The following is a 22,899-nucleotide window of genomic DNA, read 5'->3' as shown; positions in this document are numbered from 1 at the left end:
TTGGACTTGAATTTTCTCCCCTCCTATTTCTCTCTCCTTTCATTTTTTTTTCAAAAGTAATTATCTAACTGCTTGGAGCTGTGCCACATATTTAATAAGCCTTATTTTGTTTTATATTGTTTTTGTTCCACAATCATTCTTCTTCTCCACCCTTGTTCACGCCACCACTTAACCTTCCTCCTCTTGCACACATCCGCCACGGTTTGACCATCTTCTCTCTCTATTGGTGTTGAAAAGATTCAAACATTTGATGAAAAAAATTGTCGTTCATGGTTTATTGTTTCAAATGGGTTTGAATAAAAGCAATAAAAAAAAATAAAATAAGGCTCATTGAATGTGTGGCTTAACTTCATACCAAAAGATTTCTTTTCAACGGTCTAAGCTGAAAGGAGGGGATAGAAGCCTGATTAATTTGGCAACTCGCCAACCACTCCCATCTCTATCAACCTTCTATGACTAATCTTCATCACATGCGTTGCATAAAATGAGACAATGAAGATCTAAAAAATAAATAGTTTTGACTATAAAATAAAATATTGTGGAATTAGTCCAAACCTATAACGTCATCTTAAACTATTGATCTTTTATCGCATGAACGCTTATATATTCATTTTTTTTCCTTTTGACTAGAGTTAGTAACTAATTAGCTGGGTGGAGTGAAATGTATGCTGCAAAGAAATCATGACTAGTTCAACTAGTTAATTGTCATTTACCTTCACCATTACTTTACCCTAAAAAAGAAAGATGAGGACGAAAATAGTGCAAGCATCATAATTTGTTGCAGACTTCCACTAAACTGAACGGATTCTAATTTGACGACAATGAATATCCAGAATCAACTTTTGTTTGATCTTTTTCACCTGTATTTGTCTTTTATGTTGTTATTTTCCATGATCACTTTTTGGTAAACATAAAATTGACTTCTACTGATCAAGAGAAAGAAAAAAGAATGCTCCCATTACCATCAGTTATATCTTCAAAGAGTAAATATTAAGGAGATTAAATTTGTAAATAAAATTTTATAAGTTAAATGATATAGAAGTTGATGATTGAATTATTACTTAAGTGTGACATCTCACATCGCCCAGGGGAGTGATCCTTAAATATATATTTCCATCCTTACCTAGCACGAGGTCTTTTGGGAGCTCACTGGCTTTGGATTCGTCGGAACTCCGAAGTTAAGCGAGAAGGTGGCCATAGCACTCCCATGATGGGTGACCCATTGGGAAGTTGTTCGTGAGTTCCTAGAAACAAAACTGTAAGGGACTCAGGGCCCAAAGCGGACAATATCGTGCTATGGTGGTGGAGTAGGCCCGGGAAGTGATCCGCCCCAGGCTGGGATGTGACATTAAGTGTTGATAAATATGTTTATTTTCTATTGTTGACACATCATTAATTAATTTGGTTTGCAAATTTTATCTACAAAAATTTAGCCTTCCTCGCAATACTCGTATCCAAAACAATTTTTTTTTCAAATGAGATCCTTGTAATGTCCTAGCAGGTTTCACCTTCTACATTATAAGGATGATTGCTTAGTAAACAACTTTTAAGATCACATTATGTGTGTCACTAATAGAAATAAGCATGTTAATCAACACTTAAGTAATAATTCACTTAAGTAATAATTCAATCATTAATAATCACGTCATATGATTTACAAAATATAATTTAAGTATTCCTTAACATTACCGTTTTCACTAATCAAGATTAGAAAAGACTAATTGGAAAGGTTCAAGTAGGCAAGGACCCAAACAGCAAAAATTCACTGCTCATTCTCCGCCGCTTGCATGATATATATATTTGACCGACCAAAAACAAATCACCTTAGGTCTTGGTCTTTCTTCATATAAAGCGTTCAGGATCTAGACGATGGATTTGGTGCTAATTAATTATGTCCTGCTAATCAAACAATACCAGCATGCATACATGACATATGGAATTAGGGTTTATCAAGTTAATCTGTCAGCCATCTGGACTTCTGCTTTTGCCCATTGACAGTGACATTCAAAATGGTTCATGGTTTTGATTTTCTCGTATTATATTATAAGGTTTTTGAATCGTATTAATTTATATTTTCGTATTATTTGAACATATATAGGTTCTTTAAATTAATGACTTTGCAAGTGTGTAATTCGATATATATGTAAGCCACATTTATATTATTATGTGTAAGATTAAACTTATCAAAAATATAAGTTAAGAGATTAAGCTCATGAACCACAAATTTATACAAGTATTAAAATCACAATTCGATAAACACAATAACAAACTAACCCGTAAAAGCAGTAGAAGAATAAGCCAAATCAGACTTCAAACAGTGCACCTTCTCCTCTCTTGCAAAACCAAAAGTATTCAAACTAACAATAAGTCTTAGTTCAATATTGAGCGTATGTTTTGTGAGAGCAGTGGCTTATGTTTTTATACTAAACATAGATTGCCCTATTACAATCCTACAAGGAATACAAGACCAAATCCTTGTATAAGTATGAGTTCTATTCTCGAGCCAACAGTAGAGTTTCAATCCAAACCAAAGTTGAATTAACTCTTATAAACACATTAAGGCCTCTTTATACCAATCTAAAATAACAATGATTATTACTAAACTGTAAGAATCACACTCATACTCTAACATTCTCCTACTTGAGTATGATTCACAACAGTAAATAATCATCTCAAATTCAATATAAAGGTGATCACATAAGTCATTCTTCAACCACAGTAGTACATAGACACAACCAGCTTACATAAACCAAAACAATGAATTTATAATTGCCTCTGCAACACAATATACAAATTTAACTTACAAATCACAATGTCTAGTTTATGTTCATAGCAATGTATCTAAGCTCAAAAGTAAACCAAGACAGACTCCCACTCATATAGCCACCAAATCTTTTGGATAACAAAAGCTTAACCTCACATACACCTTATCTATGCATTTTAAAGTATTGAACTTAAGAATCTTTTCTGTTACATCGCAGAATTAACTCAAAAGTCACAACATACTTAATTTGCACTTTGTAATTATGTGAACCAATATAGCAAAACCAAACCAATTTGCTCCCACTTATCTAGGCCATACTCAACACAACCAAGTTAAGTAAAAGATGTGGTATAGCAACTATATTAACTAAAAAATCATTCCAATACAATGAATGACTAATCAGAATCCATATGGAAACCAAATTCATTTCCTTTTGAATGCTAACCAACATAATAGGATCCTTCTCATTACTTAAACAAATTAAGTAACACAAATAATTCAACCAAATGAATTATAATGGCCGGCCTAATTCTTAGCTTTATGCTTACATTCGAACATATGATTCTCCCACTTAAGCATAAGCAAAATGTACTGCACAACCAATAAAGAAACCAGAGATATGAACCAATTGGTTCCTGATTCCTCACCAATTGCATAATCTTAGTTTAGTCATATACACCTAAACCATTATGCAAATAGTCTATGTATCAAAAGATAGTCACAATCCATTCGGAAAAACTTATCTCACATAAACCCAAAATCACTAGTTTCAACAATGATCAAAATCAGAATAGCAAGCACAATATTTTTGCATTCAATTTGATCCTAACTAGTTCAATATCTAGTTCAATATCCATCGAGCAAGATCGACCAAATTTTGATAATGTCTGGATATATATATCACAACAACATGTCTTGATTAAAACGAGATAATCAAGACCACTATTTCTTCTGGAGAACTCAAGGTTCATCTTCCTCCATATTTGTGATTTCAATCAAAACATAATAGCGGAAGCATGCATCATAAATGAAATCACAAATATACATATACAACAAGCATGCATCTTAAACTCCATGATTTTCACAATACAATATTAAGCACATCCTTTCTTATGAATTCATAAATTAAATCAATATGCATTCGGCAATGTCAATTTGTGTTGTACATAATAACTAAGGTGATGGTAACCCAAATTAAAATTCCTATCGTTAATTCAATGTCAACACCACAAGAATGTACACCAAACAAGTCTATAAATGACCCCATAGAGGGTACATAAATTGAATACCTAATTTATTTATTTTCAAGTATACACCATGAATGATATAATATGCCAACCATAAATCATGTGCCCAAAATAATGAATAAATTGCATACTCAAAAACATGCATATATATGTTTACATATACTTTTATAAGAAAATAATAATGAGAATGAAATCACGACCATTAGAAAAGCCCAACTTTATAGCCGCAAAAATTCACTTGAGGCAATCAATAAAACATATCAAAAGATGATTTCAAACATCTCACATAAATCACAAGTTGGCATCTATATAGGGATTTCGAGTTTAATCATGCCTTCACAATATATATAAATAAACAAGCATACTCGAAATAACAAAAGCCCTAATTCATCATGCTCTAACTCATCACACTATAATCATGCATATAAGAGAACAATTAATCATGCATGAAACAGTGAAATGAGTTACCCGAATGCATCACTGGACCCGTATTAGTCAACCCGACCAAGATTCCTCGACTCCACATCAACGAAACAAACTATCTATCAATGCTTGAGAACCGTCCATGTAAATTACCTTCACTCCAGATTCACATGGATCCCGTAATATTGCAGATTATTGAAGTAAATCTCCAGTGTTACAAGTTCGCCGAACCAAAATCATCGTCAAAAGTTATCGGCCCGTATCTCGTCAACACAAATTCCCGTAAAAAAATTATGAACGTTAGTATCTCTTAGAATATGTTAGACAACATATAAATGTCTTCAAACCAAGAAACCTCAAAACCAATATTTCATAATTACAAATACACAAGTTGCATTCAAGATAATCCTTATAGAAATTACAAATAATAGTTTCTTGCCTCAAAACTGATTGTGTCACATGCATTAATGCTTCATTAGTCTAATATCAAACCATTAATTTAATAACCACAACAAATAAAAAGGTTAATTATTAGACTAACCATTAGATGCATCAAGACACAAAACCATGGCCTCCAATATCGACATATGCAATTCAATATATATTGACATATGTACAATAACAATTCTATTAATCCTAAGATTTATACATGATAACATAAGTTGACAATAATCCAAATTAAAAATCTTCATACCTTTAATTCATTGTCAACACCATCATCAATTATATACATATTCGTAAGCAAGTCATTGGAGAAAATAATGACAGCTACATATCATTAATCTTATGATTTTCCAGTAAGATGACAAAATAATTATTTGCTTTCCGATTCATAATGGAATATACATTTTGTAAATGGCTAAAAGTTTATTGTCGCAAGACTCATTGTAGGCGGTCAATAAAACATCTACCTTATATATTTATTTGTATGTGTTGCTCCATAGCACCCACAAGCTTTCATATTTGACAAAAATTAATATCACGGATTTGAACCGTATAAATAATACATGATATGCAGTCAATTCTATTAATTCCAACCCAAACTTGACATAAATCAATCCAATTGAAAATCAATAATTGACAATAAGAAGTGTGTTGTTCCATAAATTATATATACCAAGATCCCGATATGAAATAATACGCTCAACCATTTATACTTACGAAACTTGTGTATAATGCCGCACACCATATTTATAATCGAAGTCTATCAAATTGAATTGATTCATTATCCCTTCATTCGTTTGGCAGCACCATGCCAAAGTTACATGACTATATGCGGCAAACATGATATTCATTACAAGAAACTCAATTCAAAGTCCAAAATTTCTCACAAACTAAGCATGAACCCTGCTAATTTACCGTCACGTATTTTGCTCTTTTAATTTAATTCTTTCAATTTGAATTCAAGAGCAAAAATCTTAGGCTCTGATACCATATGTAAGATTAAACTTATCAAAAATATAAGTTAAGAGATTAAGCTCATGAACCACAAATTTATACAAGTATTAAAATCACAATTCGATAAACACAATAACAAACTAACCCGTAAAAGCAGTAGAAGAATAAGCCAAATCAGACTTCAAACAGTGCACCTTCTCCTCTCTTGCAAAACCAAAAGTACTCAAACTAACAATAGGTCTTAGTTCAATATTGAGCGTATGTTTTGTGAGAGCAGTGACTTATGTTTTTATACTAAACATAGATTGCCCTATTACAATCCTACAAGGAATACAAGACCAAATCCTTGTATAAGTATGAGTTCTATTCTCGAGCCAACAGTAGAGTTTCAATCCAAACCAAAGTTGAATTAACTCTTATAAACACATTAAGGCATCTTTATACCAATCTAAAATAACAATGATTATTACTAAACTATAAGAATCACACTCATACTCTAACATTATGGACATAAAAATCTCATTAATATTGGAGCTTTGACTTCTCCTAAATCAATCTTCAACAGATGATTGAACAATTAAAAAGTGAATTTAGAACCCAATGATCCATTTCAAAGTACTTAAAATTTGATGAGTGTAAAATGTAATTGATCCATCTTTTTATCATTCGTGGATTTGAGAAAAGCATATCCTGGTACAAAACTACAAAAGCACTGCCTGCCACACACTAGATAAGCTATGAACTTGGGAGAAGGATTATTTCCTCTCTTTTTCCCCTCCCTTTTTCTCTCTTCTTATTTGAACAGTCACAGTTAAGTCACGTCAACATCTTATATTAATTTTTTATAGAAAGAGAAACACAACATAAAGACCCAGACACATAATACATAAACAAACCTTCCAGAAAAGAAACAATAAATACATATGGACCAACCCACATTGACATGCACAGTAATTGCAATGATCAAGACTGTAACACTGCAAAAGCGCGTGTCAAACAATAAAAATGAGAAAAAATAAAAATGAACTGAAACTTACACATATGCAGTGAAATCGATGACTTATAAGGTTTGTTATTTAGATTGACACGAATTGGAAATTTAGGAGATCTCAAAGATATATTGAAAGTTCATAAAAAATAAAAAATAAACAAGACAACGTACTCTCTATATCTGCTTAATTACTTCTTTGACTAACATCCCTTATGATTTTTGCAGGAAATAATACGAGTAACATAACAACAAAAGTGTCACCATCATCGTTCTTGGGATTGCTATTGTCGCTATGCTTGTCATCGGCATTCGCATTTTCTTAAGAGTGTGGAAGCGATTGGTGAAAATGCATGTTCAATTTTGTTTCATTTTTGACATACATTTAGCGAGTGTAGTAATTGTTGGTAAGTACTCGAATTTGTATCCATTAAAACCAATGTTATAAGGATTACTCTAATAATATGCATTTCTTTTCAATAATCTGGGGTTAAGATATATATAATTTCATCTCAATATTTGAGTTCTTTTAAGGTGAGAAGCAAAGTGTTTGATTAAATTCCTATCGAGTTTGTCTATAAGGATTACTGTACGATTTAATGCAATGGTGGAGCCACAGTTATTGTAGTCAGCTGAATTCAACGATCTTGAATTTAAGATATACAATTTGACAAAAAATATTTGAGTTCTTTTAAGATGAGAGAGCCTTTTGTAAAATGTCTGACAAAAGTTTATTTATGTAAGATCGTTCTTTGTATAGCAAGAAGCATATAATGTTTGTATGCGGTTCAATATCTTAATGGATAAGGTGTTGGGTTTCTGCCCGTACATTTCGAGTTCGAAACTCTAATCTTCCTTAAATTAATATAATAGTTTCAACACCTTTCGTTAAAAATTTTAAATTAAATTAAATAAGGAATTTTAACACCACAAACGTCCGTAATAATAAAAAAAACCTATAACGGATTCATACCCAGGCCCAACGGAATTGGGCAGCTCGAAGGGAGCCCAACTGATAACGTTGGAGGGGAGGGACAATTTCAAATCTAATAGATCCCACAACGAGGACTAGTTCAAGAATTGAAGTGACGAGATGCATCCACATTGGGTTATTATGCATACAAGAAAATACAGCTGATAGGCCAACCACGAATCCTATAGTCCTAATGCTTAATAGTTACTCAGTCACTCTTCCAGTACCCTCACAACAGGCATTTTATAAATTATAAGCTCGGTAGAATTGGATTCGACATGTCCTTGAGACGGGAGAATAATTCAGGGGTGACATCCGCCTAGTTGGATCGATCTAAGAGCAACTGTGTCAAACACCAGACGATGAGGTTTCCATGATAACGTACTGAAGTCTATCCTCGATAGTGCTTGAAGATTTATATTTGAATTTTTTTTTTAGGAAAAATTTATATATGAATTTATAATGTATTTTAGCCCTTTGGATTCATTTTTCTTCTAATTAACGTGTTATTGATTCCTACTGTGATAGGTGCTACATGGTGTGATTTTGATGTGGGACGGAATTAGTGTTATTTTAGGCAGGGGCCAAATTAAAATAACACCAGTTCTGTCCTATATGAGATTCATTCTTCATGTAAATGACTATGATTTGTTAAAAGAAAAAATTTATGCACACCATTTTCTCTTTATGCACACCTTTTGCTACAAGAAACAGGGGCAATAGTCACGGAAGTAATTCGATACGAGAATATGATCGTTATGGTGAAATACATGCATCGTTCCCTTATTGTCGATTAAAATAACACATATATTCACGACTTATTGTCGATTAAAAGATGTACAAACTGCTTAATTTTATTCGTCTGACATTCCTCGATGTATCGTTCCATTATTTTCAGTGAATGCATCGGTCTGCCTCCTCTAGACATACGGATGGCTAGGCCAAGCAAACGAGAAATTTAGTATTGGTTTGTTCTCGCTGATTCAATCCAGAAGTTGAATTGTATTAGTCTTCCAAGCAGGAACTAATCAGAAGCTTCAAGCTAGTGTTGTTTAATTATTTCTAGGTCGGACCAATTCGAGCACATGCACTAGACATTCCAGATTTCTCTTTGTTTCCGGATACTATTCAATTGGTCCTCAAAATTCAAAACATCTAGTGCTCGCATCTCGATGAAAGGCCAAAGTAAATTGCTAGCAATCGTTTCCTCAAGATTTCTAATTTTTCCATTTTTCCTTTCTATTATTCATGATGACTCAAACTTGTTAGTTTGCAAATGGTGCTACATGGTGTGATTCATTTTTCTGGTAAATTGGCTCAAATTTGTTAACGGAAACTATTTATGCATACTATTTTTCTCTTTATGCACGCATATAAATTTACGTTTGTATTTTGATTATCGTTCAATAAATTCAATTTTAATGTCATAAATAAACACAAATGTGCTGGAGAGTAAGGTGTGCAGCAATTACTTTAGTCTAAAGTAAGAGGGGAGGTGGCACTGTGCAATTTGGGGTACATTTCATTTTATTTACGAAAGTGCCACTGAGTCTCTCTTCCCCTGCTTTTGTTGGATTTAACGCTATTTACAAAATTGCCACTGGGCTTCAGAAAGGGTATTGGGTCTTTGGGCTGGATGTGAACGACGATGGTTTTGATGGGTTGCTGCTGCTGGGCGGAGCAGAAATGGGTTGCCCGGAAAGTCGATGAGAGAGTGAGAGAGTGAGAAAACGAACGAAAACGATGGAAAATGTGGGAAAGTTTTGGTCTTGGAAGCTCGCATTGCAGAGAGAGAGAGAGAGAGAGAGAGAGTGAGAAAACGATGGAAAATGTGGGAAAGTTTTGGTCTTGGAAGCTCGCATTGCAGAGAGAGAGAGAGAGAGAGAGAGAGAGAGAGTTCTTCGGCTAAATGGGTTGCTTTCTTCTAGGTGATGAAGAAGAAGGAAAGAATGAGTGTGTGTGGAGGAAAATCTGGATAAGTAAAGTAGTTATTTACTGCATCTATGGTTGGATTTTTCTTTTTAATGTTGATTTACTTATGGAAAAAACAGAGTGAGAGAGAGAGATCCAGGAAGCAATAGAAGGGTTCAAGGGTTGGAGGGAGAGGATGGCCGGGATTTTTGACTCGGGGGCGGGTGGGTGTGGCTGTGGGAGATGCATCGGTCAGAGGGTCGTTGGGGGAGGAGAGGAGTGGGACAGAGGGACTGACAGATTGGAGAGACATGGGAGCTACGTGTTTCGACTGAGTGGGAGAGAGATATAGGGATTTTGTCCAATTTTTGAGAGAAGGATGGACAGGGAGAGAGAGAGAGAGAGAGAGAGAGAGAGAGGGCAGAAAGCATGGCTGTGTGCATTTTTTGGGGTTAACGGGTTACTCCACAGGGTTGTTAAGGAGAGAATGGCTGAGGGAGGTATGGGAGAGAGTGGGTTTTCAGTTTTCACCTCTGGTTCAACAGGGAATGCACTGTTTTAAAATCATTGTTTATTGTTTGGTTTGCCATTTGTTTTGTTAAAACTGTGATTAATATTTTGTTGTTTCATTAAAATTGTAATGGATAGAGGTCGCACTTGGTGCGATGGCAAGTGCCTTCGCCCATGAGCGGTAGGTCTCGGGTTCAAGACTTGGGAGCAGCCTCTCCATTAATGGGGGTAAGGCTAGCCGACATTCACCTCTCTCAGACCCTGCGTAAAGCGGGAGCCTTGTGCACTGGGTACGACCTTTTTATTAAAATTGTAATGGATGTTTATAGGCTGTTTAGTTGGGTGTTAGGGAGATTAGGCTGCTGAGTGTACTGTTCCGTACACAGTTAGAGTCAGGTTTGTGTCTTTATAAATTAGGGGGTTGCACAGTGCTCATTTCTGTGTTTCTTCATGCTTTCCTGCTGTTTCCTTCTCAACAAATCAAGTTGAGGTTGCTTTTCCGCTTCACATCGTTTGAATATCCCTCTGTTGCTAGATTATTTCTCCATACTGTGTTGCTTCTGTATTTCTGTGATGAGGGTGTTGGGGAGATTAGGCTGTTTTAGTAAATTTTTAGCTCCTCTGTTGGTAGATTGTTTTTCCAATTCTTGGTTGCTTATGTATTTCTGTGATGCACTTTATAATTTTCTTCTTGACATGTATGCAGATCAAACACAAGCATACACATCAAACCATGCATTCACAGAGCAGGCGCCAAAGAGACCATCATTGAGGTATTTGTTTATCCATTCTTAATTTTGTTAGGTGTTGGAACAAATCTCTTAACTGTGTTCGAATGCAGACTCTTATTCTCTCTAATCTTAACTGTTAGGGTCCTCTGTTATATTCTCATATCTCTTCTGCATTTGCATTTGGATTTTATACAAATACATTCTTGGTCAAACAAAATGGGAAAAAATGGTTGTATCAACATCACTTCTTTAGTTCTATGAGAGGAACTAAAGAAAACATTTTTCCTGAATCCCATAAGTCTGCAAGAAGCAAAACAAGCTAAGAGTCATTTATCCAATATAAACACATGAACTCTGTTCGAATTCTTACTCTTATTCTCTCTAATGTTTTGCTGTTTAGTTTGGACTCCCATCGCAGCATCATCATTTGCTCTTGCAGCTGCTTTTGATGCAAAGGTTCTCAGCCATGACATTTGAATCAAAATTCTGGTATGCCACCTGACCTTTGATGCCGTGCTTCCCCGTACTTACCATTTGAGTGATTGTTATTTTTGTTCTCTGTAGTTTTTAGGTTTATGGATAAAATATCTGAGGCCTCTTTATTCTCCGATATGATTCCAATTTGGCACTGTATTATTTCTTTAAGAACATTTCAAATGAGTCTATTTGCTTCTGAGATGTATGTTGTAAATCCTCCTCTTTTTATGGCTTCCTACTTTAACTTTAGAATTTGTGCCATAACGATTAATTGTTTTTACTTTTCTGAAAAATAGAAGTCTTCTTGGTCAGTCATTTTGCACTTGAATTCTTCGTAGTCAGTCATTTTTATCTGATGCGAAGACCTTTGTATCAATCATTGTTTCAGTTTATCAGCAGAAATGAATGACTACTTTGTTATAAAACCCCTCATGCTGCAGAAGCACTTTTACTACTTTTTGAGGTTTATGTAAATTTTCAAAGAAATCGCATGATACCAATAAATCAGAGGTTTAAACATAGTAAATGTTGCAAGCAATGTGTTGGAAGAGTTTTGTGCTTCATAGAACAGTTTTGTTCTTAAAGGCTGTCAAAATTTGGAGTGTTGGTGGGATATTCAATTGGTGGTAGGTAGGTACTGGTGAAAGGATCGGATTTTGGTAGGATTTGTTGTTGGGAATCACATCTTTGCAATCACATTTTTTGTTTTTCCCATGAACTAGGACGTAAATGAAGAGAACCTTCAAGACTTAAAACTGCTGCCATCTTTCTAATGTGAATTTGAAAAGATTCGAGTACAAAATTGAACTAGCCAAATAGAAATTAAAGTGAAGGAGCATGAAAGTTACCTATTAAGTGAATTTGAATAATTTTTTGGGAAAAAGTATAATTTTTGAATCCCAAGTTTGTGCACGGACAATCCTGTAAATCAGGTTCAGCTTTGTCTCAAATATGCATAAAGTCATTGGTGATACACGAGGTAAATTATGAGTAGAGCTTTGATAAGAGTTATTTATCATTGATAGATTGTCTTGCAGCACCTGCGCTTCTACTTATGCTACAAGTACAAGGAATCATGGCTCAATTTTGAATCACTGTGCAGGTGCATTTTAGCCACACACTGACAGGCTGACAGCTACTGCTGCACTTTAGGTACAATTAAACAACCATCATTCTCCAATTCATGTGAAAAACTCATATGCATTGTATATGGTTGGGACTTTAAAAAATCCGCCATTTTTTTTAAGATAGGCTTTTAATATAAATTCAATAGAATGTAGATCCAATTGAAAGACTTAATTTACCATGTCGATTCAGCTGCTTTGATTGGTTTCTAAATAATTTAAAAATTGGTGTGTTAAACTATGGTTGTGAATTCAAAACCAGCAGCGGAGCTTGGGCATCTTTGCTAGTATCAACTATAGTAAAGAGTAAGGTGTGCAGCAATATCAATTAACTTTTCTTGCTCATCATAGTAACAACCATGTATTTTCCGATTACAATCAATGTAAGCCGAGACGAAAGGAACTAAGAAACAGTCAGTCACAAATCGACAATTTAATTCTGACCACAAAGTAGAAAGGCATATCCACCGAAACGAGTAAATGATTGTCAGAATTGCGTATTATAATTGATTTACCTTGTTGACTCAGCGAATGCATGCACCGAGAAGCAAAGGGAAGTTGGCCCAGCCAACCACAACCACTCCTGTTCCAGTCTGTGGTTTACTTTTTATTTCAATGGTTGAATAGTATAAGTCTCGGAAGAAGCTTCCTTGAATAGTACAAGTCTAGGAAGAAGCTTCCTTAAATGTTTAATTCAGCACTCCCGTCTATATCAGCATCTTCAATTATAACAGTGTGAAACCTCGCTGATGAAATATCTACAAAGATGTAATATAAAAAAGAAACTTGCTTATACAATGATATCATTGTAGCGGCATTTCAAACTAATCACGTAGTATTTGATTTTAAATTATTATGCATTTTAAATTTCAACTTATCAATACGATAGTGTTATTGGCTTGAGACCGCCATAATGGCATCCGTTTTTTCATAAGAGTTGAGTAGGCTTGGTACGTGAAAAAGTTGTAAACGAAAAGCTAGATAATTAGAGATCAGACCTGAGCCCTTGTGCAGAGGAATGGTAGCAAGTACGAATACCGTATCGTAGCTAGAGCTATTATTAAAAGTCTGGTATTCCCACCACCGCGTCTTGCGAAAAGTGAGGTATTCATTGACTTCGTTCTTCATATATAGACGTGTAGCAAGTTTTCCATCATAACTATAATCCTCTTTTACAAACCAATTTTAGCAAAAATATCAAATAATGCCAGCAATGGATTCCTCAAGATTTCTATTCTGCCTCTTTCCCATTCTATTTCTCATGATTAATCAAGCCCTTGGTCAAGTTCCAGATTTTCTATACCACTTCTGCATAAACGAAAAAGGAAACTATACCACCAATAGTACCTATCAGACAAACCTCAACCGCCTCCTCTCCTCCCTGCCCTCCAACGAAAGCGGCAACGGGTATGGCTTTTACAATGCATCCTATCGCCTAAACTCGTCGAACGAGCACATTTATGCAACCGGACTTTGTAGAGGAGATGTCAAGGAGGAAGATTGCCGTAGCTGCCTAAATAATTCCCGATATGCTCTCCCTCAGCTTTGCCCTAATCAGAAGGAAGCAATCGGTTGGTATGACAATTGCATGTTACGCTACTCAAACCGCTCCATCTATGGCGTCATGGAAACTAGTCCTTCTTTCTATATGTGGAACAACAATAACATATCGTCGTCGGGCCTGGATGGGTTCAACCAAGAGCTAAGTAAGGTACTGGACAGCATAAGAAGTGAAGCTGCAGCTGGCGGTTCTCTTCGGAAATTTGCATTCAGAAACACAAGTGCCCCAACTTTCCAAACAATATTTGCACTCGCGCAATGCACGCCAGACATATCACAGCAAGAATGCAGTGATTGCTTAGTTGGGGCTTTTGGAGATATCCCCAATTGTTGTGACGGGAAAGAAGGTGGGAGAGTTTATAGACCTAGCTGTTACTTTAGATTCGAGGTTTACCGCTTCATTGACCCTACAACTGTCACACAACTGCCATCTCCGCCACCAATAACACCACCAATACATTCTCCTCCACCATCAACCAATACCACAAACACTTCACAAGGTACGTACGCACAACGTATATGTATGTACACTCCATTACATACGCCGATAACTGTATATTTGCTTGACACTGATCTCAAAATTTAATTGATCAATGGTAACTCCTCTCTCAGATAGATCAATCACTTAAACATGTCATTCAGAATGTCATGTGATTAGAGAAGATATATTTCTGAATTTACTTTGCAGGATCGAAGGGCAGCAAGTCTCGGACTGTCATCATTATTGTTGTGCCAATTATTGCTTCTTTGGTACTAGTAATGTTCATGGGCATTTGTCTAAGAGTACGGAAGGCAAAGAAAAAGCTTCAAAGTAATTTAATTCCAGGTACGTACTGTAACAAAATAGACACAGTAACATTAATCTAACTCAATTTGCTTCAAGTGGGAAGCCTAGTACCGTTACGCCATCTAGATCTAATTATGTTACATATAAAATTTTTGTTAAAATTGTACCGCAGGCGAAGACGCGGACGAAATTGGAAGTGCAGAATCCTTGCAATTCAATTTTGACACCATTAGAATGGCCACAGATGACTTTTCTGAAGCCAATAAACTAGGACAAGGGGGATTTGGTTCTGTTTACAAGGTAATATATAACACATCTATTGAAGATAACATTCTCACATCATACCTTACGAAATAAAATACAATATATAGTGATTGTTCCACTATTGATCATAACACAGAGGCCGGCTTTATTGTGAAAAAACCTAACTTGCCAATCTTAACAACGTGATGATATATATGGGCAACATCACCAATTTCATGTATATATTCCTTGAATGCAACCTTTTTGTTTTGATACGCTTTCAGGGTAGGTTATTCAATGGACAAGAAATAGCAGTGAAAAGGCTCTCCGTAAATTCTGGACAAGGAGATTTGGAGTTTAAAAATGAGGTCTTGTTAGTGGCAAAGCTTCAACACCGAAACTTAGTTAGGCTCTTGGGTTTCTGCTTGGAAGGAGTTGAAAGGCTTCTTATTTATGAGTTTGTCCCTAATGCAAGTCTGGACCACATCATATTTGGTATTTATGCTTCAATGTTCCTTTTGTACCATTTTAGCTTTAACTTCAAAATTTTACCATAAAATCTCATTCTTGTAACATACAAGAAACATTGTAACCTTGGTTTGAATTGAACATGCAGACCCAATCAAGCGCGCACAACTAGATTGGGATAGGCGCTACAAAATCATAGTAGGCATTACTCGAGGGCTCATTTACCTTCATGAGGATTCACGGCTTAGAATTATTCATCGTGATCTCAAAGCCAGTAATATCTTAATAGATGAAGAAATGACTCCCAAAATATCAGATTTTGGCATGGCAAAATTGTTTGGGGTTGATCAAACACAAGGCAATACTAGTCGAATTGTGGGGACCTAGTACGTACTCGACGAGGCTACATGGCTTATATTATAATTGTGTTAATCTCTATCAATAATCCAAAGTTCTCATCTAAGTTAGTGATCATAAAACCAACATATATTATTCTTGTTTCGATATGCAGTGGATATATGGCTCCAGAATATGCGATGCATGGGCACTTTTCTGTTAAGTCAGATGTCTATAGTTTTGGTGTCTTAGTTTTGGAGATAGTGAGCGGACAGAAAAATAATTCCTTTCGTCATGGCGAGAACGTGGAGGATCTTCTAAGCTACGTAAGTACTTAAACTATATACATAATGCAACCAAGAAAAATAATTTATCTCTAACTATATTTCTATGAATTTCACAACGCAGGCATGGAAATGTTGGAGGGAAGGTACAGCTTCAAATCTAATAGATCCAGCGTTGACGAACGGTTCAAGAAATGAAATAATGAGATGCATCCATATTGGGTTGCTATGTGTGCAAGAAAATATAGCCGATAGGCCAACCATGAATGCTATTGTTCTAATGCTTAACAGTTACTCAGTCACACTTCCATTACCCTCACAACCAGCATTTTTCAGAGATAGTAACGTTGGATCTGACATGTCTTTGGGATGGAAGAATAGTTCGGAGGTGATTGCAACTGGGTCGGATCGATCCAAGAGCAGCTCTGTCAAAGCACCAGAAAATGAGGTTTCATTGATCACCGAAGTACATCCTAGATAGCTCTTGAAGATGGAAACTGCATTGTTTTTTAAATCATAATGTGTAATTTACCATTTATTTTGTTCATTTTTTCTTTTCAATGGTTTAGGTAATTGCAATAAGGCTTGTGATGTATAAGAGAGAGACTAAGAATTGTTTGTGACCAGTCTACCAATCAAACACCGACTTTGATTAATTGGACTTGAATTTTCTCTCCTTTCAACTGTTCTTTTAATCTGAATTGTTCAAAAGAAATTATCTGATTGCTTAGATCTGTGTCACTATTTAATGAGCATTATTTTATTTTATTTTATTGTTTTTGTTCAACAATCATTCCTCTTCTTCACCCCCGTTCACGCCACCACTATCCTTCCTCCTCTTGCAATCACCGGCCACGGTTTGACCTTCTTCTCTCTCTATCGGTGTTGAAAAGATCCAAGCATTTGATGAAAAAAATTTGACGTTCATGGTTTGTTGATTCAATTCGGTTTGAATAAAAGCAATAAAAAAATAAAATAAGGCTCATTGAACATGTAGCATAACTTCAAGCCAAAAGATTTCTTTTGAACGATCTAAACTGAAAGAAGGGGATAGGATCCTGATTAATTTGGCTTGTCGCCCACCACTCCCATCTCTATTAACCTTCTATGACTAATCTTCATCACATGCGTTGCATAAAATGAGATGTTTGTTCACGTTGTCATAAACATTTTGCTTTGCTTTTAGCCATACCGTGTCTTTGTCAGAAACGCTTTTTAATTTGGAAGAATTTTTATAAGAATGATTATTGAATGAAGATCTAAAAAATAAAGAATTTTGACTATAAAAAAATATTGTGGAATTAGTCCAAACACGTAACACCATCTTAAATTATTGACCTTTTATCGTATGAGCGCTTGTATATACATTTCTTTCCTTAATTTGACTAGAGTTAGTAACTAATTAGCTGGGTGGAGTGAAATATATGCTGCAAAGAAATCATGACTAGTTCAACTAGTTAATTGTCATTTATTTCACCATTACTTTACCCTAAAAAAGAAAGGTGAGGACGAAAATAGTGCAACATTATAATTTGTTGCAGACTTCCACTAAACTGAACGGATTCTAATTTGACGACGATGGATATCCAGAATCAACTCTTTTCCCTGTATCTGTCTTTTATATTGTTCTTTTCCATGATCACTTTTTGGTAAACATAAAATTGACTACTACTGATCACAAGAAAGAAAAAAGAATGCCCCCATTACAACGATGTCTTCTGACCGCCCACTCATTAATTATATATCCAAAGAGTAAATGCTAAGAACATTAAATTTGTAAACAAAACTTTATAAGCTAAATGACATGGAGGTTGATATTGAATTATCATTTAATTTGATTTACAAATTTTGTCCACAAAAATTTAGTTTTCCTCAGCATTACTCATATCCAAAACAATTTTTTTTTCAAATGAGATCCTTGTAATGTCCTAGCAGGTTTCACCTTCTACATTATAAGGATGATTGCTTAGTAAACAACTTTTAAGATCACATTATGTGTGTCACTAATAAAAATAAGCATGTTAATCAGCACTTAAGTAATAATTTAATCATCAATAATCACGTCATATGATTTACAAAATATAATTTAAATAGATGGTATTCCTTCACATTTCCGTTTTCACTAATCAAGATTAGAAAAGACTAATTGGAAAGGTTCAAGTAGGCAAGGACCGAAACATCAAAAATTCACTACTCATTCTCCGCCGCGTGCATGATATATATTTGATCGATCAAAAGCAAATATCCTTAGGTCCTGGTCTTCTTCATATAAACCGTTCAAGATCTAGACGATGGATTTGTTGCTAATTAATTAAGTCCTGCCAATCAAACAATACCAGCATGCATACATGACATAAGGAATTAGGGTTTATCAAATTAATCTATCAGCCATCTGGACTTCCGCTTTTGCCCATTGACAGTGATATTCAAAATGGTTCATAGTTTTGATTTTTTCATATTATATTATAAGGTTTTTGAATCGTTTTAATATATATTTTCGTATTATTCGAACATATATAGGTTTTTTAAATTAATGACGTTGCAAGTGTGTAATTCGATACATAGGTTAATGTGTCACACCCCGTCTCGAAGGAGGGTATGCTGGCCGTCACGTGAGCGTGACGTAACCAGCATACCCTCCTTCGGGACGGGGTGTGTCATAATGTGTAAGTCACATTTATATTATTATGGACAAAAAAATCTCATTAATATTGGAGCTTCGGCTTCTCCTAAATCAATCTTCAACAACTGATTGAACAATTAGAAGGTGAATTTAGAACCCAATGATCCATTTCAAAGTACTTAAAATTTGAAGAATGTAAAATGTAATCGATCCATCTTATTATCATTCGTGGATATGAGAAAAGCATATCCTGGTACAAAACTACAAAAGCACTGCCTGCCACACACTAGATAAGCTATGAACGTGAAGACACAGACACATAATACATAGACAAACCTTCCAAAAAAGAAAAAATAAATACATATGGACCAACCCACATTTGACATGCACAGTAATTGCAGTGGTCAAGACTGTAACACTGCAACAGCGCGTGTCAAACAAATTCTAACTAGTAGCTAGTAGTCCACGACTCCGCAGATCATGACCATCATGTCTTTTTACCTAGCTACAAATATGAAAATATGATGATTAAATAGTTGTAATTATGTGTTTTACTGGAAGTTACGCGAAACTTAATCTATTTTTTCTCATACAGTGGAAGGTCTTAATTTAGAGTGATCAATGTTATATATCATCCAATCTTTTTTTACCTTTTCTATAATTTTCGCACTCCTATCGAAATTATTTTTCCTTTGAATATCATATCAAGTGAGATAATGTAGAACATAATTCCTCATGCATGTTCTATTTATTAATTTGTTCTGGACAGATGCTGGCCAATCACACACACATGAACATATGCTCATGACAGCATACACACATGAGATGAGTTCATCTGCGTGCAACTGAAAGGCAAAATAATACGCTCTTTAGCTAGGCTTCGGATTCTTACCGGGAAAGCAAACTCTCTACAGTTCATATATGTACTGCTTAGTGCTCACATGAATCGTGATGATGCAGGTAGGACAAGGCAGAGAGAGAGAGATACAGCTTAATTTCTACCCGTTAGGGAGCACGTGAAGCTACTTTATGTCTTATGTGCTTAATGCTTCAATTGTAGCTTATTTAACTGATGACAACTAAAATTATAACTGACTCTAAAAATTGAGAGAAACTCACATAAAACATATTGTATCCCCGCCTTTAATTTTTACCTATATCTCTCAACAGATGAGAGAAATAGAGATATAGGTAAGTTTTTCTCCGAAAAAAATATCGACTACTAATCAAAATGTCTCTCATATTTAATCTTTTGGACAATCCATCGGTTATGCAGGAATATAGGGAAAGAAGGGGAGGTGGTGAAATATTTTTTGTGACCATTAATTTGCCCTACCATAGTTTCTTTATGGTTGTGAGGTAAAGTTGAAGGTTCCTTTTTCTTTGTTTTTTCTTAGATAGATAAGCTTCAAGTTCCTTTCAAAACAACAGTCTTACCAACTAAATAAACATCAAATTGTAATAGAACAAGCACAACTATCTTATCTTTTTATTTTTATTTTTTATTTTGGATCAGTTATTGGCAGAGTGATTTAAAAAAAAAATATCGTTAATAAAAGAGTAATGTAAGGTACATCAAATTTGTAGACAAAATTTACAAAAAACCGATGTGTCATTCATAAGAAATAAACACATTAGTCAATACTTAAGTAATAATACAATCATCAACTTCTATATCATTTGGTTTACAAAATTTAATCTACAAATTTAATCTTCCTGATATACCCTAAATTAAAACCATAAAAGTTATCAATGTTTAATGAATTTTTTTGGAGATATCAGGCAGTGGAATCAAGTTGCCCACTATAAAAAAAAACCTTATCCTAAATTCATAGAATTTGGGCAATCTTACCAAAGAAATGTACACATCAATTTCATTAGAAAAAGCACACACTATCATTTCTTATTGTTCTTTTTGGATGTTATTGCTTCTGTTCTCTTCGACAAATGTCATTCAACACTCTGTCCGTGTATCCTTATAAATTTAACACCACTCTACTCTAAGATGACTAATGTATACAAATCATGGACAACCAAAAACTCACATGCTTAACTCTTTCCCTTTCAATATTTCTCATCACCTTCACTCATTCACAAGCAAAACAAACTGAACCCATCTCAGACGCCCTCAGAACCGACAACTTCCTCAACCAAACCTACCAATGGCTGAGCCACCAAAGAGCACAGCTCCAAGAAACCCAGTTCAAATTCTCAGCCCCCATTGTCCTTGCCGGAATATTCTGCTTCATAGCCGCCTCCATATCAAGTGCCGGCGGAATCGGGGGTGGCGGGCTCTTCATCCCTATACTAACCCTAGTGGCAGGCCTAGACCTCAGAACAGCCTCAAGTCTCTCAGCTTTCATGGTCACAGGAGGGTCAGTTGCAAATGTTATGTACAACTTGTGCATCAAAAGTTCCAAATTTGGAGGCAAAAGTCTGATAGATTATGACATAGCTCTTCTATCAGAGCCATGCATGTTGCTCGGAGTGAGCCTTGGAGTGATTTGCAACCTAGCTTTTCCAGAGTGGCTGACTACTATTCTCTTTGCTCTATTTCTTGCTTGGTGTACCTCAAGGAGCTGCAAAAATGGGTTGGTGCGTTGGGAAATGGAGTCAGAAGAGCTGTTGCGGTTGAGAAATGATGGTGAATATTTGGAGCAAAAGGAAATAGAGGCACCCCTTTTGGGGACAAAAGGAAATTGCAAACTAGGGATTCCATGGAAAAAAATGGGGGTCTTAGTTCTGGTTTGGTGCTCTTTCTGCCTCGTCTATCTTCTCCGCGGTAATCGGTATGGACAGGTAAAGCTAGCCTTTCGTTTTGAGAGTGTAAATCCTATATTGCGGAAATAAACCATTGCATAATGGTTTAAATGGTCATAATATCTCCCACTATTGCCAATTAGTTTTATGTTTGATGCTCGGAAAAAGTCGATTTCAATCGGGCACAAGTGGGAATGATTCTCACACACATTATGTTCCAAAGTATAATTTTATGACTGTGACACTTCGATTCCTTTGCAGGGTATCACACAAATAGAGCCTTGTGGAATGGCTTATTGGGTTCTCTCATCAATCCAAATCCCTCTTGCCATAATCTATACAGCCTGGATGCTATGCAAAAAAGAGAACCTTCAACCTCATACTTTAAACCAAAAGGTATTAAAGATTTGGTATAATTTTCAGGATTTTCTTTCATTTGAAGGATACTCTAGTATAACCTAAACGATTGATAGTGGGATTCGAACTTGGATGCCCCTAACCAACTTGGCTATGCCTACGTCTGCATTTAACGAAGATTTTGATAAAGCTAAACATTTTTGTTACTTATTTTTATGCAGGATATTCAGGACCTGCAAAATGTTGGACCATCGAAGCTAGTTTTCCCATCAATGGCACTACTAGCAGGGATTTTGGGGGGTGTTTTTGGGATCGGAGGTGGAATGCTTATAAGCCCTCTTCTTCTTCAAGTTGGGGTAGCACCTGAGGTAAAATTTACCCTAATTCATCTTATTTTTATGATTTTAATCTTCCAAACTGTCAAGCATATGCTTATTAACAACTCACATTCCGGAGCAGGTAACGGCGGCAACTTGTTCGTTCATGGTATTCTTCTCGTCTTCCATGTCGGCATTTCAGTACTTGTTACTGGGCATGGAGCACGCAGATACTGCACTCATCTTCGCCATCGTGTGCTTCGTTGCATCGCTTCTTGGACTGGTGGTGCTGCAGAGAGCAATCAAAGTGTATGGAAGGGCTTCTCTAATTGTGTTCTCAGTTAGTATAGTGATGGCTTTGAGCACTGTTCTGATGACTACCTTTGGGGCTCTTGAAGTGTGGAGAGATTTTGTATCTGGAAATTACATGGGATTCAAACAACCATGTTAATAACAATATCCCAAGCAACGGAAGAAACATATCAAACACAAATTTCGTAGTTGCTACTTTCATTAGACTCCGAATCCAAACTTCGGAACTTTCTTAACCCCCTGTCGAACAAATTCACTAGCATCTCGATCGTCGAGAGAAAGGTCAAATACTACTAAACAACGATA

The 22,899-nt window shown here is 35.5% G+C and overlaps 3 protein-coding genes across 9 annotated transcripts; all 3 read left to right on the top strand.

The window, feature by feature from the left end:
• Positions 1-9,602: 9,602 nt before the first annotated feature.
• LOC139195831 (uncharacterized) lies at positions 9,603-12,787 on the top strand. Of its 7 annotated transcripts, none has more exons than XM_070821542.1 (4): positions 10,262-10,504; positions 10,921-10,987; positions 11,346-11,434; positions 12,525-12,787. In XM_070821542.1, exons 1-4 carry the CDS (start codon positions 10,389-10,391, stop codon positions 12,544-12,546), a joined length of 294 nt encoding a protein of 97 aa, XP_070677643.1. In that variant the 5' UTR covers positions 10,262-10,388; the 3' UTR covers positions 12,547-12,787. The 7 variants fall into 7 exon arrangements, 2 of the variants coding, with proteins under 2 accessions (XP_070677643.1, XP_070677642.1); XM_070821541.1 differs by having other exon boundaries at positions 12,460-12,743; XR_011580869.1 differs by lacking the exons at positions 10,262-10,504; positions 12,525-12,787 and adding an exon at positions 9,603-9,772 and having other exon boundaries at positions 11,346-11,733.
• LOC139195829 (cysteine-rich receptor-like protein kinase 10) lies at positions 12,738-16,880 on the top strand. The gene is made up of 7 exons (XM_070821529.1): positions 12,738-14,606; positions 14,795-14,932; positions 15,066-15,193; positions 15,421-15,631; positions 15,753-15,990; positions 16,116-16,266; positions 16,349-16,880. Exons 1-7 carry the CDS (start codon positions 13,751-13,753, stop codon positions 16,703-16,705), a joined length of 2,079 nt encoding a protein of 692 aa, XP_070677630.1. The 5' UTR covers positions 12,738-13,750; the 3' UTR covers positions 16,706-16,880.
• Positions 16,881-20,701: 3,821 nt separating this feature from the next.
• LOC103434627 (sulfite exporter TauE/SafE family protein 2) lies at positions 20,702-22,781 on the top strand. The gene is made up of 4 exons (XM_008372980.4): positions 20,702-21,646; positions 21,869-22,003; positions 22,186-22,332; positions 22,424-22,781. The coding sequence occupies exons 1-4, from the start codon at positions 20,873-20,875 to the stop codon at positions 22,730-22,732; spliced, it is 1,365 nt and encodes a 454-aa protein (XP_008371202.2). The 5' UTR covers positions 20,702-20,872; the 3' UTR covers positions 22,733-22,781.
• Positions 22,782-22,899: the final 118 nt, after the last annotated feature.

This window comes from Malus domestica, chromosome 05 (genome assembly GCF_042453785.1).
Source record: "Malus domestica chromosome 05, GDT2T_hap1".
Taxonomy (NCBI): domain Eukaryota; kingdom Viridiplantae; phylum Streptophyta; class Magnoliopsida; order Rosales; family Rosaceae; genus Malus; species Malus domestica.
This window is presented reverse-complemented; position numbering and strand designations above follow the sequence as displayed.